Source organism: Dermacentor albipictus, chromosome 5 (genome assembly GCF_038994185.2).
Source record: "Dermacentor albipictus isolate Rhodes 1998 colony chromosome 5, USDA_Dalb.pri_finalv2, whole genome shotgun sequence".
In the NCBI taxonomy this organism is placed as follows: Eukaryota; Metazoa; Arthropoda; class Arachnida; order Ixodida; family Ixodidae; genus Dermacentor; species Dermacentor albipictus.
The window spans coordinates 130,125,822-130,145,032 of record NC_091825.1 but is presented as its reverse complement, the minus strand read 5'-3'; the positions used below and the strand labels follow the sequence as shown (position 1 = coordinate 130,145,032).

The 19,211-nt window shown below is 48.1% G+C and overlaps 1 protein-coding gene and 1 non-coding gene across 13 annotated transcripts in view; one reads left to right on the top strand and one right to left on the bottom strand.

Annotated features, from left to right (window-relative positions):
• LOC135906374 (transcription initiation protein SPT3 homolog) overlaps positions 1-19,211 on the top strand; it is a 585,543-nt gene that overhangs the window by 230,337 nt on the left and 335,995 nt on the right. For all 12 annotated transcript variants that reach the window (XM_070538893.1, XM_065437734.2, XM_065437736.2 and 9 more), the window contains one exon: positions 3,239-3,316. In XM_070538893.1, the coding sequence (XP_070394994.1) occupies positions 3,239-3,316 (78 nt within the window). The remainder of the gene's footprint in view (positions 1-3,238; positions 3,317-19,211) is intronic.
• On the bottom strand, positions 4,573-4,647 carry TRNAS-GGA (transfer RNA serine (anticodon GGA)). Its single transcript has one exon. It is a non-coding gene; the product is annotated as a tRNA-Ser (tRNA).

Sequence of the window (19,211 nt, the reverse complement as noted above, 5' to 3'; positions counted from 1 at the left end):
AGCGTCTCGTACTAAGGCTCAAAAAGTCAGTTTTCTTTTTTGTGTGCTGCTGCTGCTGCTGCACTTCTTGCTTTAGGCATGCTCTACACTTTACCGTGCCATCGACACACTGCAGTGGATAGTAGTCACAAAATATTATGCTTCTCGTTTTTTTTTTGCTTTTTGATTTCTTTCCCGGTTGTTGCTGTCATCGTCATCGCCGTCGTCATCGTCGTCGTCGTTGTTGTTGTTGTTGTTGTTAAACGCAAACGGATGGGTGTTTAAAGAGACGTCGTCGTTAGTTCATATAACTCAATAAATAGCGATAGTGTACCCCTAAGTCATACATAATTGAGACATAATTTAAGCCGTTTGAAACGTGATTGCCGGGATAGGAGTGAACGCAATCGTCTACGCTGGGTTCTCTCAATTTATACTGATGGCATTTGACGCAGGGGGAGGGGGAGAGAGAAGAAATATAGGCAAGGGATTATCAAGAATGTGATCTGGTTTTCTAGGCTACTCTGCGGGAATACGAAAAGGCGAAGAATGGGATAGAAAATAGGGAATAAAGAACCAGTAGGTTGCCTTCGTGTGCGCAAGGAAACTGCACAGCAAAGTCAAAGGAATGCACACCTCTGGACGCTCCCAAGGATTGTTGTCTTACTCAAGAAGCGCAATATACCTAGAATTCCTATGCCCCATCGTTTTGCACATAGTCCGTCACTGCGTCAGTGATCTCAAAAGTCATCGGAGAAAGCACTACCGCAATGGCGGCGGAGCTGAAGTCACGGTTATGCGAACTCAGTCCACCCTTGAAGACTTTCTGCAGGGAGCACAGGTTTTGGTACAAGCCTACATGTACTTCTTTACGCTTGGCGGTATCCATACTATCAATGACTGACTTTGCTCTTCGCCCTCTTTCCAGTACCTCTTTCCCCCACCCCAGTGCACGGTAGCAAACAGGAAAAAACTCGCATCTGGTTAACCTGCTTGCGTTGCCCCCTTCTCTCTCTCTTCTTTCTCTGGAATGAGGCCTCTCACTCGCACAGGAAGTCAAAGTGAGGTGTTTATAGGAACCGAGGCTATAGCTTCTTAGTGAGTGCAACTCCATCACTGCTGGTGGATTTAGACTAAATAAATAAATAAACAAGTAAATAAATAATTTTTTTTAGTTGAAATCAAGAAAAAGAAATGGGCATGGGCAGGACACGTAATGAGGAGGGAAGACAACCGATGGTCATTAAGAGTTACGGAATGGATTCCAAGGGAACGGAAGCGTAGCAGAGGGTGGCAGAAGGTTAGGTGGGCGGATGAGATTAAGAAGTTTGCAGGAACAACATGGCCACAATTAGTACAGGACCGGGGTAGTAGGAAAAGTATGGCAGAGGCCTTTGCCCTGCAGTGGGCGTAACCAGGGTGATGATGAAATAAATAAATAAATTTGTTTCTTACTCCCGTAGCCTGCGCGTCGCAAATTTTTCCCGCAGCCAGAGGCAATCAATCGCACAGCTATATGCGAAGCATTTCTGCCAATATGAAAGTGAACCGGAACCATGCTAACCGCCTTGAAGTTGACGCGTTAACCGTGTCGCACATTGAGCGCAGTCCATCTGTTATGCATTTCAGGGTTCACAAAGCCAAATTTTCTCGCTCAGATTGACAATAAATTAGTGGCTTTAAAGATATACACCCTCTCGCCTGATGTTTACCCAGCGTATACCGATAGGGCAAAGTAAGGAATAATTAGGGACTTGTTATTTATTCCTATATATTTATCGAGCTGTATGTCGCGGTATGTCCAGGCACGATCGATGACACCGACAGAGCTATACACTTGCGTTCATCACAACGGCGGACTTCGCGTTTCTACTCGCGTACACACCGTTTTCAGCGCATATTAAAGGTTTGCCGAAGGCTGTGCCACGACGAGAGGTATGCAAAGTTTCTAAAACTTTTGTGCGTTTCGTCGTCTTCCCCGGGTGCGTTATTCCGCCGCACATTCTCGCCTTTTGGGGGCCTCTGCGCGTCTACCCAGGAAGGCGCCAATTACGAGGATCGCCAGCGTGTGTCCGCTTCCTGGGGCCCTGAGGCTCGGACTTATCTCAAGCGTGCACCGCAAAAAAAAAAAAAAAGAACGGCTGGCAGCGGTGCTTTGGTCACAGGAGGCATGGAAGCGTTATGCACACACATACACTCTGCGGATCACGCGTTATTTTGGTTCTTTAGGCCGCTTCTTGCAAGACTCGCAAACAATGCTTATAATTGCGCTCACCTCTAATGTATTAGTCTTGCACGTGAATAGAGCGAGAAACAGAGTACGTGCACTGCCTATAGAGGGCGCTCGCGGTGGTGATTATGGCGTCGTTCTTCTGATTTTTGTTGCGTTTTGTTTCCTGGGCAATATTTTCTTCCTCGAATGTGGAGAGCAGAGGCTTGTACAGTGCGTTGTTAACTAACGCCGCTAAGGTGTAGTAGTAATGAGGCCCACACGATGAGGCGTCACCTTCGGGGTGGTCCCCGAGCACGTTAGCACCCGTAGTTGAATTTGATGATGGAGACCGTTCGCGGTGCTCAAGGAAGCCTGGACAATGCAGAATAAATCATTGCATTGGATGTGCTGATTGCAGCCTGCTCATCCGAATTCGTTTAGGAATTTGCTTCAGATTAAAGTTAGAATTAAATTTTGCAGCACCGAGATGCCATGGTGTGCAAAGCTGTCTCTTCATTTATGGTTTGGTTGTGTTGAGTATTAAATATTAAGAGAAATATTTGGCTTGTATGTTTAATAGATGCAAGCGCAGCGAAATTTTGCAATATTGTTTAACTTCTTCATTGCTGGTAGATAAATTTAATGTCCATACAGTTTGCGAGATTTAGGGCTTAAAACTATTGGTTCGAGCCAGGTAAATATTGGGGATGAACGAGATATCCAGACTGACACATTCTACCCCTTATCTTTTTGTTTTGCTTTTATACATAAGGTGTATTAATTTTTAGCGGTATACATATATATTGATAAATCATGAAAGCTTTATCAATAGCTTCTCTGATCGCCCTTGTGTATTCAGTAACATTGAATTCCACTTTCACGACGTATACATTTAAACTGGTTACGTATAACTCTAGTGTTATGTAACACGTTTGTCTCGTAAAATGAACCTGCATGTTGTGTTTGAACTGTCATTTGATATGTTTCTAAGAAAAATGCGTACGGTGGATTCACTTCCGCGTTTTTTTCCCACGTTATTTGTCTTAGGTGCAGCGGAGAAACTATGGCGTCTCATCGAATCGAAAAGGGTATGCTTACAGACCTGGTGCCACAACATCTAATAACGTAAGCTCACGTTATATTTCTGGCGTTTCTTTTCGTGTGTTGAGTCAATTGCCTCAGTCAAACATGTGCTGACACGCAAAGTTCTGATTTCTTATTTTTTTAATATCATGTAGCTGGGTTTCAAAATTTTCGGTTTGGTCCTTTCAGGCGTCAACCAACATTCGCTATGTGGTACGGGTTACTCTTACTTCCTTAATTGCTGCTATCATGGGCAGTATGTTAAGTTTTAGTCGCACCCGGCATTCGCGTAAGGACATAAAGCGTGTTGTTATTGAGAGTTCATTACTCAGACAAGCAAGGGACGGTAAGGTTGTTTACGTGCTTTATTTCCACGTGACACCCATACAAACACTTTCCCTTTCTGTGTATATGTATGTCTGTGTAACTGTGTATATGTGTTCAAAACAAATAATAATAATACAAACATTATACATTGAACGGGGAAGTCCTCATATCTTGGTCACTCTCAACTCAGTGGTATACCGCAGCACCGGAAAAGATGCGGAGAGCGAGTGGGGCTATACTAATCCAGGTAAAACCACATTAGAAAGGCCCACTAAGCTTCAACAAAGACACTCCCTCATCAGAATAGGAATTGGCCTCCATGGTGCAGTATACCACCACCCCCTTCCTCATGGTTCCTACAATTAACCTATGGCCCTTGTTTATGTATTTGCTCAGCATTACGGTAGCTGAGAATATCACTTGAAGCGTATCACGTATACTTGTCGAGTTATTGAAGCGGACGAATTGTACCGGACGAACACTGTCACTACTGTTTTCTTGATAGTGTTTGAGTCGTCTCGAAAGCACCTTTGATGGATATAGCTCATAAACTATAGCCAACAAGGAGAGGGGTGCGAAGGGTAGGCATCAATTAGTAACAGTATATTTGTTGGTATAAGATTGCTATTGTAGTTGTTGATTATCTTATACCTTATTATCAGGCGGCATGTCGCGCTTAGCTGATGCATCAGAAATTTTTGATGTGGTGACCTCGGTGTCCACGGCTGTAATAAAATTAAGAACACGAGGTGAACTTTTGTACGGTATGCGAAAAGAAAGGACGGTAGGAGGAAAGCGAGCTAAATTTCATTGAAGAAGATATTTTGACGAAGTAGTTCTGCGGAAACCCGCAAGGTGGAGAGAAGTAATGAATAAAGGGAAAATGAGACATCCACCTGTTCGTAGCAATTGCTACAAAGGAAACCCATACGGGTTCCTCGAAAGAAAAGCCTCATAGTTGAAGAAAAATTCGTCCTGGTCCGGGACTCGAACCCGGGACCACCGCCTTTCCGGGGCAGCCGCTCTACCATCTGAGCTAACCAGGCGGCTAGCAGATGGCAGGGCGAAGTCGAATTTGTCGACAACACGAAGCAAAGGCAAGAGTTTGACGAAGTAGTTCAGCGGCTGCCCCGGAAAGGCGGTGGTCCCGGGTTCGAGTCCCGGACCAGGACGAATTTTTCTTCAACTATGAGGCTTTTCTTTCGAGGAACCCGTATGGGTTTCCTTTGTAGCAATTGCTACGAACAGGTGGATGTCTCATTTTCCCTTTATTCAAGAAGATATTTTGTGAATGTGCCCGCATATTATCGAATTGCCACTAGCCTCAAGCTAGCTGCAGTAACTTACTTTGCGCCATATATTTATATGTCCTGCTCTGTGCACGTTTTCACTTGTCCAGGCAGTCAGCTTGTCCTCACGTTCTTTACTCACTTATTTTCCTTTGTTTCGCCTCCGTGTTCGCAATCTCTTTCTTGCCCATATGCGGCTTTCAAGGAGACCTACTTTCGTCCTCATTCTAATTATTTTTTTGTTTCTGCGCACCGGCTTGGCGAGAGCCGTCGCAACAGCAGAAGACTGCCCGCTTGTCGCACCGATGTAAAATAACGCCTGACGAGTGACAGAAACGCACACAACCGGTGATACGGTGTGATGCTCTCGGCTGACAAAAGGCCTTCCAGCGGTACACCCGCGGAAAACAAACGCCCCTGTCTAGCTCGATATGAGTGACACGCGAAAAAAAAAGGAGGCGTGTGGTGCGAAACATGCTTCGCAACACCTCGCGCGTAATTGAAAGATGAAAAAAAAAAAGAACACACACACACGCGATATTCAGCGAGCGTCCCGAGGGCTGCGGCGAGACGAGAAACCATGAGAGCGTGGTGTACCGCCATCTGGCGGACGTGCGAAACTCTTCAAAAGTTAAGTACAGGTTTGGCTCTCGCCATCTCTCTCTCAGTATAGTGCAGAGTGCGCGAGCGTGAACGCGTAACAGGGCTTCACTCAGTGTTCGCGCTTTGTTCTCCATTGAGCCCGCGACAAATTGCAGCCGCCGTGCGCGCGCCATGTCCAATCCAACCCGGCGGCATGCCTCGCACGCCTCCTCCAATGCACCCCCTCCACGTTTGCTCTGTTACCGTGGCCGGCACGCCAAAAAGTGATCCACGCGCCCGCCACGGCAGCGACCGGTTGCCGACGGCGACGCTGACAAACACCCAGCGGAGCCCGACCGACTTGCTCCGTGTCGCAACGGGGTTCCAGCAGCCATGGAGGGCGGGTGGATCCACACGCGGGGGGCTTCGGGCGAGAACTGCCTGCCGCGCGCCATTGCGCCGCCGTCGGTCAACTGTCTGTTCCGCCCGTTTGTTTCTTCTCTGCGCTCGCTTACGCGTCATAATCACGCGCAGTCGCGCCTGTTCTCACCTGGCCCGGGCGCAACGCGCTTCCTGCGATGCTTGGCTCGCATCGCGCGCATCTGTCAGCGCGGGATCGGCCGTCGGTGTCCTCCGGAAGCGCCTCAATCAAAGCGGTCTACAAGTACGCGGCTACGGAACTTGTAGAAACGGCTCGTTGAAGACGAGCTGTTACGGGCGGCTGCCGCGAGTGATCGAAGTAGCAGGGTGTTGTGCATAGCTCCGAAGACCGTCTTGCTGATAAGCATATACGATCTCGCCGCCTGTGCTGCTGCAGCGTCTGCTCATGGAGGTTGCAGGCTGATACGAGCAGCGCGACGAGTGGCCTTCTAACCATGACAGTTCCGAATGCTGCAATCTATTTTTTTGTGTGAATTCATTATTTCATGCATTCTACGAGCACTAGTACTAAGCTAAACCAATATGTGCCTGGTTCCATTAGCCGCTCAACCAGCGGGTCTCTGTTTGATTGGTTGCACGACGAGCGGGGACGAACAGTTATACCGTTAGTCCTAGATCATGTTAGCCAAGATCCTCAACGAAACACACACATATAAAAAGTCAAAAAAAGAACACGGTCCAAAATGCGATTTTGAGATCTACGGGGTTTGGTCGTCAGAAGTCTGACGGCCGAAGATCACAGGTCTTAAAATTGTAACTTATACCATGCTTTTTAATCTATTATTTCTTTCTTTGAACAGCTTGGCTGACGTTAACTGGAGCACCGGCACTTGTTGATTGTGCCCCCCCCCCCCTTCCGCCCCCGTTATCCTGATTTTAAGCCACGAGCATGGCCGATATGACCTAACTATTGCCAACAAAAATGGCAATGAAGCATAAGTTTTACTCAGAATAGAACTTTTATTCTCTTTCTCTCTCCATTACGCTCCCTGCATGTGCGGTAGCAAACTGGACTCAGTCTGGTCAACCTCCCTGCCTTTCCTTCTTCCTCTCTCTCTCTCTTTCTCTCTCTCTCTCTCTCTGTATTTCGGAGCCGAGCATCCTACACAGAGAAGAAGAGCTTTCTCGATGAGTAAGATACCCACCCAGCTAGTGATATAGACGCTCATTTGGGATGGTGGTCATCTGCTTTAAACATGCAAGGTTATGAAGTTATGCACTCCCTGTTCGCACGAAAGACCAAAAGAAATGAACTTGCATTATTCATTTCTCTTAAGCTTGTTTAAATTTTCCGAGCACGATATTTCGGACGTTCCTTTCCTAGCTTTTATTTGCCATACTTCATGAAAACCTCAAAGCCCAGAGAAAAAGCTACGGGAACAGAAGCTATAGCCGACAGAAAAAAAAAAACTTCCGCCGTCCCAGGCCGAAAGGAAGGGTGACGCAGTGTGGCCCGCGACCAAACCGTAAAATAGACCGCGGCAACCGCCACACATCTCCGGGAGTACAGCCGTCCAATTGCTGCGAGCCACACAGTGTCCTTCCAAACGGGTGTATAACGGTTGCGCCATAAAACTTTGGACACGGCGGCAACACAGCGTCCGGTCCGCCCGGACGGTGTGTTGGCTTACTTTATGGTCTCTTCTTAGCTTGTGCAGCTTCTTTGCTTAACTTTATCTACGCGCTGCAGACCTCACTTCTTTCGCAATATACGCAGGAAGTCCCCCTTTTCCAACCAGCACTGAAACAAGGATAAGATCTAAAAAAGAAGCTAAAGAAGTGCTCTCAGATCACGGAGCCGTACACAAAGGACTTACGATGGGTTCGGACATTCTTTGGTCGCTCTAAGGACCCTGTCCTCTGGTCTTCGCGCACCCAACTACACCTCTCTTCGTCTTAGTCCTTTCTTTCTGGCCTTCTCTCACTGTGCATCTTGTTTCGATACTTGTAAAGGTCTCGCGTTCTTTTTCAATGTCTTTTTTCTCTCAGAAAGGTGGCTTGCCCCCCCCTTTTTTTTCCTTCTTCTTCCTGTAGGGTCGGCGTCTGTCCTTCGGATGTTGCTTGAGATATACGCGCCTGCTCGCTCTCCCATGCTCCGGATCTCTATTTTACCAGATTCCGGCGTTGTCCGAACGCCTTGACGCCCCCGGAGGTCGGCCACGCATGCTCTTCATTTTCCTCCTTCCAGTGCGAAGCCGCCGCTGCCGCCGCCGGCTGCTTCTTCTTGCGCGTGTTCTTGCGCTGCTAGGAAGCTTGCTTGTTTGCTCGCTTGTCTGCGCTTGACTTTTTGTACGCCCGCCCCTCCGGTCTCTGTGTCTCGCGGTATAGGTGCCGTGGCGAAGAAGATTGGAATTCCGACTCGGTCAGTGCGTGTCCGCTATTTTATTCCGTTTCTCGTGATGCGCGCGTTCTTCTGGGCCTTTACGTATTTTCTTTGCCGCCTGCTCCCCGGCTCTCTACGTATGGCGTGTCCGGCAACGGTGGTCGGGCTGGGATGCCGTGGTGTGGGTCCCTCTCTCTCTCCATCTCCTTTTTCTTTCTTCCTTCTTTTTTAGCACCCTGCGCGCAGATGTACGTCTCTGGTCAGAAACCGTTGTTGCCAGGATGCAAGGATGTATGGAATTGGCGAGCGCTATGCGTACCGCGCAGGCCCTTACCGACCTTGTCTTTCCAGCAAGCAAAGAGAGGCCGCCCCTATGTTCCATTAGCCTGATTCTTTTGTTTGTGTGTCTGTGCGGATTTTCTTTTCGCCTCTCTTTTGCTCTGTGTTCGTGTCTTGATTCGCCGAGAACCAGGAGAAGAAACGAGGCAATCTTGGGATACCCACTAGAATGCGTGGAATGGCGACTGCAAGGTGCTTTGTGCCCAGTCCGGTGTCTTTGCAACGGACCGTTGTGTTCTGTTGGCTGGAAATGGGTCTATGCGTGCGCGTTCCTCTGAGTGAGTGAGTGAGTGAGTGAGTGAGTGAGTGAGTGAGTGAGTGAGTGAGTGAGTGAGTGAGTGAGTGAGTGAGTGAGTGAGTGAGTGAGTGAGTGAGTGAGTGAGTGAGTGAGTGAGTGAGTGAGTGAGTGAGTGAGTGAGTGAGTGAGTGAGTGAGTGAGTGAGTGAGTGAGTGAGTGAGTGAGTGAGTGAGTGAGTGAGTGAGTGAGTGAGTGAGTGAGTGAGTGAGTGAGTGAGTGAGTGAGTGAGTGAGTGAGTGAGTGAGTGAGTGAGTGAGTGAGTGAGTGAGTGAGTGAGTGAGTGAGTGAGTGAGTGAGTGAGTGAGTGAGTGAGTGAGTGAGTGAGTGAGTGAGTGAGTGAGTGAGTGAGTGAGTGAGTGAGTGAGTGAGTGAGTGAGTGAGTGAGTGAGTGAGTGAGTGAGTGAGTGAGTGAGTGAGTGAGTGAGTGAGTGAGTGAGTGAGTGAGTGAGTGAGTGAGTGAGTGAGTGAGGAAGCCGATTAATAGGGCAGAACACGTGCCTAGGAAAGAAGAAATGAGCTATGCTGGGGTGCTTATCGCCGTAATTGTTCAATATTTCCTACCTGCCTTGATATTACGGATATATGTTACGAAAATCGTTTGTAAATATAAAGTTATCTCGTGCAAAAAAAGCCAGTATGCGACGATTACTACCTCGGCTGAGCCTATCAGGTTAAAAGGAAAGAACAAACAGGCGTCATCTATGAGACTTCATTGGTAAGCAGCAGTGAGGCCAGTGTATATCTTAGTGCGTGCCTCATTCAAGAAGTCATACTGATTGGCAAGTGAACAATAATTAAGAGAAGGAAGGTTTGGCCTTTAGCATCGCGCATATGAATCAACAGATAATGAAGCCGCACAATGCATATCGGAAGTTAACATCTTCTTTTATTATTATCGTAGAATTATTACAAAGGAAAGTCAAATTTGCGATGAACTTCATATTCCTAACAACAAAACTAGTAAACGAAAGTGAAGAAAAAGGCTTCTCCTACCGGTTGGAGCCATACCCACAATTTTCACATGGCGCATTGTAGGTGGTACAGGCTGTACCGCTGTTGAAGTACAGCGACGATGGTCCCTTCTTCCATCATCTTTGATATTTGTGTGCATGTAGGTAAACCTTAGTTCGGGATTGTTAGTTAGTCCCACTCGAGCAATGTTGGCTGATGGAGAACTTCTATAAAAAGGCAGAAGTGACAGGCAGCCGTCGCCGTATGTTCACTGGTAAACCACTTCATGCATCATGCAGAGGATCTGGATTCGGCTCTCGCCGGCAGCAAAAGTTGTCTTTTTATCTACTTTCATTTTCATATCGTATGATTAAGTCTATAAATTTTAACGCCAAATGTAAGCTTCATCTATAATTATTCTTATTTGTCAATTAAAAAAACATGAAACACTGAATAGTCCTTCGGTGCTTTCCCTCGTTTCATATTTTGGTTGGTATCGTGTGGTTTCTAGTAAACTCTAAAGACATCCTGCATCCACTTGACCTTGTTCTGTACTTAAACAATAATCGTTGTCTACATTGTGTGTACTGGCTTTCTGGAGCGCTGCAGTCTCGACACATTTCTGTCAGGAACGCCATGTCACGCCAATGCGCAATATACTTTCGTCACCTGACAGTATCCGGAAGCTCGACGTTGAAGAAAGCAAGCTAGTGCACGCAATCTAGATGCCCATTATTGGTTGGAGACAAGGTAAGGCCTAAATGACGCAAGTTATTCTTAGCGTGCATGCAAGTGGCAACTACCTGCTGTAATGCCCGCTTTTTCCCTCCAAACAAAGGAATGCTAGCGGGGAAACATTCACCCGTTTAATCACAGTCATGGCTTAACGGCACCTCGTATCGGACGCCAATCTATTCTGGACTGCCTGTCCAGAATAGATGGGCATGGTGGTATTTTCACCCCATGTCCTCGCTGGCTTTGAGGCCAACCAATGAAAGACTTTTCTACTACTACTGCTCACCATACGGTGAGTACACTCCCTAATAAGCTGGCACAATAAGCACATTTGGCCACTTCCTAACATTTGGCTTAAAAACCGCACTTTAAAAAAACGAACAATAGACGATGTTATAAAGTTGTCTCCTTTTATATACCTTTATGCAACAGAAGCACGCAAGGGGACCACAGGAAAAGACAATATACAGATTGCGCTTCCTTTCTGAGTACCTATTGGCAAAAGCTACAAAGAGAAGATGCACCGATGAACCTGACTGCGTTCTCGCCGTAACCAAGTTTGCAACGCATAGTCATTGCCATACGCACGCGTTCCCGAGGTCCCGCGGGCTGGGCACGTTACCCGCAGACAGATACACGCTCCATTACCCGCGCAGCAGGTCAGCCTCAAGAGCTCGCAGCACCCAGATGATCAAAGGCGCATAACAAACAAAAGAGCAAAAGCCAAGACGATTCTAGTCAAGAAAGAAAGGGGGGGAAAATGCGCTGGGCCGAGGTAAACTAGGAGGCGATTCAGCGCGGCATCCTCCTATGCTCCAGTGCGGCGGCAGAAGCGGCAATAAACGAAACTACTTCTCTCTCTGGCCACATGAGGTTGGAAGTGGGGAGGGGGGCAAGGGGAAGGGAGGGGGCTGGTAACAAGAAGAAAGAAAAGAAGAAGGGGGATATCAGGTCCTACAGAAGCAGCAGCAGCAGCATCAGCAGTGGCAGCTCGAGCCATGGCAGCAGAGCATGGTCGTATAGGTTGTCCCCAAGAAGTGCGCCGCCCATTTGTGCGGTCCCAAATCGGCCCCGGCGCTGACCGGCTAAGAAACGGTGTATGGCACGCACGGCGACGACGGAGGCGACGCGGGCGCCCGGAAAACGAGGCGACCCAGCGCTAGCGCGGGCGCGCGCGCGCGCGCTCACAAACGCACGGTGTATATAGCGCCCGCGCCAAAGGAGAGCATCTGGGCGCGTCCTCCCCATCAGCGGCCGTGGAGACAAAAGAAGAGAATAGCGCGCAGGAGGCGCGGTCGGCAACAACGTGAACGGCAGAGCGAGCGCCAGGAGCAGCGGAGTCGCCTCCGTGATGACCATAGAAACCCGTCCGTCTTCCTGTCCAATGTCGCCCTCCCTCCGTCCTGATGTGGACATCGACCTGTGCCGTTCGTTGACGCTTCTTTCCTCCGCTGGCGCCTTTTTATTTTCTTTTTTTCTCTTTCTCTGTTCATTTCTTTCGTCGCGTTTCATAGCGAGCTGTTCGTGTTTGCGCCTTGTTCTCTCTCGTCCACCTTCCTATGGTTATTGTCTCCCAGGTCGTGGCCATCGTTGATCGTTCTTTTCCTTACTGTGGGCAGCATTCGGGTGCCCGACGCGTTTCCTTTCTTTCTTTCTTTCTTTCTTTCTTTCTTTCTTTCTTTCTTTCTTTCTTTCTTTCTTTCTTTCTTTCTTTCTTTCTTTCTTTCTTTCTTTTTCTTTCTTTCTTTCTTTCTTTCTTTCTTTCTTTCTTTCTTTCTCGTGTCTGTTGCTCGTTTTCGGTTCTATGGTGACATTTTGGACCCGAATATCGTTCTCCATGGTTTTCTTTTACTTCATATATTCCTATTTTTATTTTCTTGCGTTCTTGACTATGACCATGGCTGCGGGTGCTATAGGCATCTGCAGCCTCGTTTTTTTTCTCTCTCTCTCTCTTTATTTCTTTTCGTGGTGAGTTGCCTTTGTTCTAACCAGTTTTCCTCATTTCCAACTTTTTTTTTACTGCCTCGTCATTTTGGTGTAGTTATTATGCCTCTCGGCTTCAGCCGTCTGCTCGTTTGCCCGCGTTTCTTCCTGCTCGCGGCGCGCATTTCTTGAACGCAGCGTCGCAATTCTTTGTCTTTGTTCTCTCTCTCTCTCTCTAGATATATATTTTTTTTCTCTTTTTTTTTCCAACGCAAAAACGACAACGGCCTTCTCTTGCGGCGCAGTGGCTTCATTTCGAGGTTCCTAAGCGACCACCTCTGGAGTCGGGAGCCGTTCGAGCAAGGAAGATGAAAGAGAGAAAGGCCAGCAAAGGAAAAGTCGCCTCATTCCCCCTTTCGGTCGGCGGTCGCACACCGCGGTGCTCGATTCTCAGCCGAAAACTCAAAACGACTGCCAGGCGTCGAGTGCGAGCGCACCTTTTTTTAAGAAGTTTGATTATATATATCTTTGCAGTATTTGTAGCTGGATTTATGTTGCGCTTTTCTTGATGAACGTGGTAGTCAAGTCCGCGACTCTTGAACATCGTGTGGGTCATAACTAAAAAAACATGTTGTACCTGATCGATGTCAATTCAAATCGACATTATTAAGACAGGTGTAGAAGTCACTTTCGGAGCGTTTTTCAAAACGAAGCTTCCGTTACCTCTTTAACGGTGTTTTCTATTCATCGTTTTCGTCCAAGAGATATTTGTCCATATAGATACACGAAGCATATATTTCGATCCATCTGCCTACACAGCAGTTCGCGCTGATGGAGGTGGCCGCGGCATTGGCGCTATCTTGTCCCAACGTCAGCGGCATGCAAATCGAGTAATCGCTTGCGCTAGCCGCCTTCTCTCAGCCTCAGTGCGGCATTATCCAATAGCCGGACGCGAGTGCCTTGCTCTCGTTTGGGCCATTGCTAAGTTCCGCCCTTGTCTGTTCGGCCGACTTGTTACTGTCGTCACAGATCACCCCACCACACTGTTGGTTGTCCTCACTCAAAGACTCCACAGGCCGTCTTGGACTCTGAGCTTTACGTTTAGAAGGGTACACCTTCTCTGTGTCTTATGAGTCTGGGTGGCGGCATCAGGATGCCGAATGCCTCTCCCGCTATCTGGTCGATACACCCGGTGCCAAAGAACTTGAAGCCGATGCCTGCGTTTTGTCGATTACCGGCTTCATCAACATCGCCGTCGGAACAGCGTCAGGACGTTTCTTTACGAGCCCTTATCAAGCTTATCACCTCGGAAAAGCACGACCGTTCTCTTGGCCTGTTCCTACAACAAAATGACACCTTATACTGCTGAACTCTTCCTCGTTGTTCCCCAGCACCTACGCTCTTCTGTTCTCGCCAATAGCACGATGCACCCACCGCTGGCCATTTGAGTGCCTCCCGCACTTACGATCGCGTTCGCAGACACTTCGTCTGGCCTAAACTACCACTCAGTTCGACGCTACGTCGCGGATTGCGAGCTTTGTCAACGCCGCAAAAAGTAATTTGAATCAAAAAGGCCCAAAAGGAATGGATTTATGAGGCGAGCAGCTACTGCTGAAAATGCCTCAGCTTGTTCACGTCCCCAACGGAAACTAATGTCCTTTTTGAGGACATCAGTGAGAGTGCCAGCGATGTCGGAAACGTTCTTAATGAAACGTCGAAAGTAGGAACAGAGTCCCAGGAAACTTCGGACATCAGCGAGTGAGCAGTGAAGGGTAAATTCGCTGACAGCATGTATTCTGTCAGCGTCAGGCTGTGTACTGGTAGCGGCGACCAAGTGTTCGAGTACTCGTATTTGACTACAGCTAAACGGCATTTGGCCGAATTGAGCTGTAGGCCGGCCTGTCGAAAGAGGTGGTGAACACTAGGTCAGAATTCGTGCCTACCACTGAGTTACAGTTTCTCTAATTCCCCTCGCATCCCACTGCTTGTTATGGCAGATATGTGATATACTTGAACATAGCTAGCGTGGTCTCTAATTGCTGCCTGCGTACCGTTCAGCATTTGTTACGGCTGCGATTACCAACTATCCAATGCAACATTGCTTTGCACGCTGCCTATGGCTGGTTGGGGTATTTACAAGCCCCTATTCCTGCCACCTTGTAACAACCGATACTGTTTTGTTTCTTTATGCATGGGTTGCTGTGAAAAGAGTGAAGTGCGGAGTGCTCCGGCTACTCCATTTCTCAATATTATTCAGGAATAAAAAAAGGAACGAATGATAATGCTAATTTAAATAAATAAATAAATAAGTAAATAAATAAATAGCAATTGAAAGAAACAAACATAACAACATCGCAACGGAGAGTTTGATGACGTCTGCCCATGCCGGATTTTGACGTCTGTCCATGCCGCATGAACTTCTTTGACGTCATCTTCCGTCACTGAGTATGGCCGCTCGTCGATAACAAAAAAAAAGAAATCCTTAAAATTTATATGCTGCTGTACGGAATCTAACGTGCATCAAATATATTAAGGCAATCTGAAGTCCCGGCGCCACGCCGAATCTTCACGCCGGCACCTCCAGATGGCGCAGCCTGTCCTGAGGGATGCGCGAGAGAGGAGGCAGGATGCACACACGCCTCATACTTGACGTGTTCAGACCATGGCAGCACGGTGTGTTGCTGCATTGATTCAATGCTAATCGCGTAAATGTCTGTATACGTTCATTGTGAGATGGAATCTGCGAGAATTTTCAGGAGAACAACAGCCTGAGTAATTAACGCAGATAGTTGGGCTAATTGGTGTTGCATTTGCTGCGACATAGTTACTAGCGCTAACAATACTAACGGGAGAAAAAAAGCGGGACAGGATTAGGGCTCTGTCCTGTCCCACCTTTTTGTTCCGTTAGTCTTGTTAGCGCTAGTAACTATGTGACAACAGCCTGAATCACTGATTGCAGTCCTGCTGTGCATCCTACTTTGTGCGCCCAGTGCATCATTCTGCCCTTTCTTCCCTATCTTTATTCCTTCTTTCCTGTACACCTAGGGTAGGGTAGCAAACCGGATAGTCGTCTTGTTCACCTCTAAAGATTTCCTTTGCTTGCTTTCGCTCCCTTTGTCTTCAACTTATATTTTATATTTTTATTAAATCTACAATTCTACAGAGCACAGCGCTCTGTTTTCGTTATTTAAGAATATTACAAATTTCGTCTCGCATGTTTCTAAAATGTGGGCAAAGCGTAAGCAAGAAGGCCAAAAACGAGTTTTTCGAAGTTTTTATGGGTTTTCATAGCTTTATTTCAAGAAATACATGCTGAAATTTGTTGTGTGAATCAGGGATGCCTACTGACATGTCTTTAGGCGGCCCATGTAAACGCCCACAATCGCTCGTAGCCACTCGATTTACGCCGTAATCAAAGCCCCAACGCATCCTTCATAGCAATGATGTAGTGACTTCCTAGACCTGAATTAATTACGCTTTTCTGCTTTAGTACATGAGGCGTTTCTTTGAGAGACGTCTTTGAGATCTTTCTGAACGTTCAAATCGTTCAGAGTTTGTGGTCGCCGTACGGCTATTACATCGACTTTCGAAGACGGGCCATTGCAGAGATTACTTTCGTCGGCTGATTGCCCCCTACGTTTCAAGGATGCCACAATTTTTCACTTAGCTTTCGAGATTCTTGTACACAGGCCGCACTATCAGCGTCGATGTCGAGTGTATTCGTCGCTAACGGAGTGTGACCACTGTAAGCTTAACGGAAACTTACGCACTGATTCATTTTAAAAAAACGCTGGTGCATGTCGTTGTCGAACAAAATATGTTTCAAAAGTAAGGCACGTTGGGCACGTTGTTAATAGTCCGTACTGAAAACTATTCACAGTGCGAACGACACGAAAGAGACAAAAAAGATACGCCTACAAGCGCTGACTATTGTCTGTTGACAGTCAGCGTTTGACCGTGTATCTTTTCTGTGTCATTTGTGCCGTTCGCGCTGTCAGTTGTTCTCAGTGTGAACTCAAGATAGCTGTCGTTGTTCTTACATTAGGACCTGGGGTATTTCCACTCAAATCAATGCGAACGCAGAATTGTCCGATACGGGGTGAGAACTGAAATAGCCGTGACAGAAGCCGCATCTGACACCCTTGGTAGGGCCGTACTGAATATTTCCCGCAGATTAGCAAGAACGTACGAGAGAAACTTAAACGAAGGTGAATGGTGTGCGTGGTAAACGTGAAAGAATAAAGTAATCTTCACAACGATAGAAAAGCAAATGCGAAAGCATCAGCTGTGGCCTCACTCGCGTCTTCGGGCTCCGTTACTGGCCCGGGCGAACTGCTTTACGGTGGCTATTAGAGGGAGCGCTCGAAAGCACCGAGGGACGAAACGAAGGAGTGCGAATAGACGGAAAGAAGAGAATCTGCAGAAAGAACGGGAGAATTATACGAAGCAAACAGGCCTGGGACATGCCTGACAAGGAAGAAGGTAAAGGGAAGCGAAAGAAAAAGGGAAGGTACGGGTGATGGCAGTGGCGAGGGAAACTGGTAAAGAGCTCCCAGATATGGGTCCCTGGGTCCGAACAAAGGGTCGCGCCGAACCGACCGACGCGCGGCCGCGTTCCGTGGGGTTTTGGGGCACACAAAGACTCCGGGGTTTACCGCCGCTCGTCGTTCTGGGGGGAGCCGCGACATGGCCGCGAAATGATGAGAGGCCCGCTACTGCCACAGTGCCAAGCGCAGGCCCCGTGGAGCCTAGACACGAGAAAGAGCGAGGTTTGTGGAGAGGGGAGGGGGGGATAACGCCGGGACGTGACCTTTTCTTCCCTTCCGTCCCGTCGTCGTGGAACTCTCCGCCATTTTCCCTCTCCCTCTCCCATCGTTTCTTCCATCCCCACGTTTTCCCCAGCATCCACCGTCTCCCACCGCTGCTCTCTTCCAAACCCTCCGGCGTGCCTCAGTAGTAACATCAGGGTAGATGGGCGAAGGGAAGAGAAGTGGGCATGAGAGAAGGAGAAGAGATGGCAATCGTGTGGACCCTGTGCTGTGTAACCCTCAGCGTATTCTTTCTTTCTTTTCTTTAATACTCGATCCTGTTCTTCTTTTGTTGGTTGTGTTTGTTTAGGGATCCTCCATAATCTGGTTTAGTTCGTTGGTTAGCTGAGAGGGGGAAACCGGGACGGACGGGGCAGACGCACACTACACCAGGGAGCACGTCCTCTCTCTTCCCTTTCTTCTTTTTTTTTCATCCGGCCCCTGCCTTTCCTTTGCCCATTTCCGCTCGTGCCTTTTAAGTGCCCTTCTTGCCCGAATGCGCCATTGTCGTCCCCGCACGCAGACACGGGCAGCGGTGGTGGTGGTGGTGGTAAAGTCGGACGCGAATACGGCGCGGTAGGGACGTGGTGCAGAGAAGCCCTGTCGTTCCTTTTCTTTGTTTGCATTGCTTCTAAACTTCTTTTTTTCAGTCCTCTATAGTGTACCTTCATCGCGTTCTGTTTGCGTGCGGCTTTTCGGACTCGGGATGGTGTGAAACACGCGTGTCTGCCAGCAATGTTTCGTGGGACCCGAAGATGTTACGGCGGCGAAGCCAGGGGTCTCTCAGTGTGCGGCGCGATACTCTCTGGAGGGGGCGTGTTGACGCGACGCTGTCACGCCGTGATAGGCAGAGAGGCATTATGAAGACGTGCGTCGAGCTCTTCTCGGGGTTTCTTCGGTGTTTCTTATGGTTACCGCCTCCCGTCGGGTGCTCGCCTTCCCTTTTTGAGCGACTCCTGTCAAGTTCTTCGCAGGTTTTAGACGTTCTCGTGGCTGTGTTGCGCCTTCGCACAGTTTGTGTATGTTTGACAAACACTGGCGAATGGGCCCTGCTGCGGCTGTTGAAAAAATAGCACGAAAGCAAAATGCACGTGATTCGCCATGTTCGCTTGTATTGTACGTTGTCCTCCCAACGATGACTGAGGCAACGACTACTCCTTAGAACGCTCTAAGAATGCAAGTCTGCTCTAAAGAAGTTAAAGGTGTGCTAGCCCCCTTCTCGGTTCTGCCCCGTCTTATATAACATAGCTATTTGCAACAGCCTAGTTTCCATGGATTCTTTATTAGCAGTCGGGATTCGGTAGTGCACAAGCTCCGGCAATTCAAAATCTGTTCTGATGAGTCGAAAGTACGGTAACGTTTCCCAGCTATTCCTAAACATGGCTCAAAATTCCATAACTGGAGCGCCACTTGTGACCAATGTATAGAAACGAATAAATAGCGTGATCATGCACTTCTAGACTTGATAAGAAAGGAAGGTTGACCGGCTGACTATTCTTCTCCTCCCTCTGTCCATAGGCCAAAGCGCTGCTGATGCAGAGACCAAGCTCTCCAAAATCCCTACTACTGCGACTAGACTCAAGCCGTGATAGAAGGCGGGATACAGAGGGGGAGAGAGAGAGAGAGAGATAAACAGATGAAGGAAGCGAAAACAAAACAAACAAATAAAGGAATAGAAAAAGGTTTTGAACAGAGGGCTGCCCGCTCCCCCTCGACAGCCTATCCTTCCCTTTTTCCTTTCCTTTTCCGATTTATTCTGCGCTTCGCTTATTATTGTTGCCATTATGGCACGGTATCTGCGGATGACGTACACACAGTTGACGTGGGGCGTAGCGACAGCAGGGCATGAAAGCAGCGCCGAGGGAGAGAGAGAGGAGTGGGAGACAGGTCACATAAGAATGGTCGGCATGAATGGAGTTTG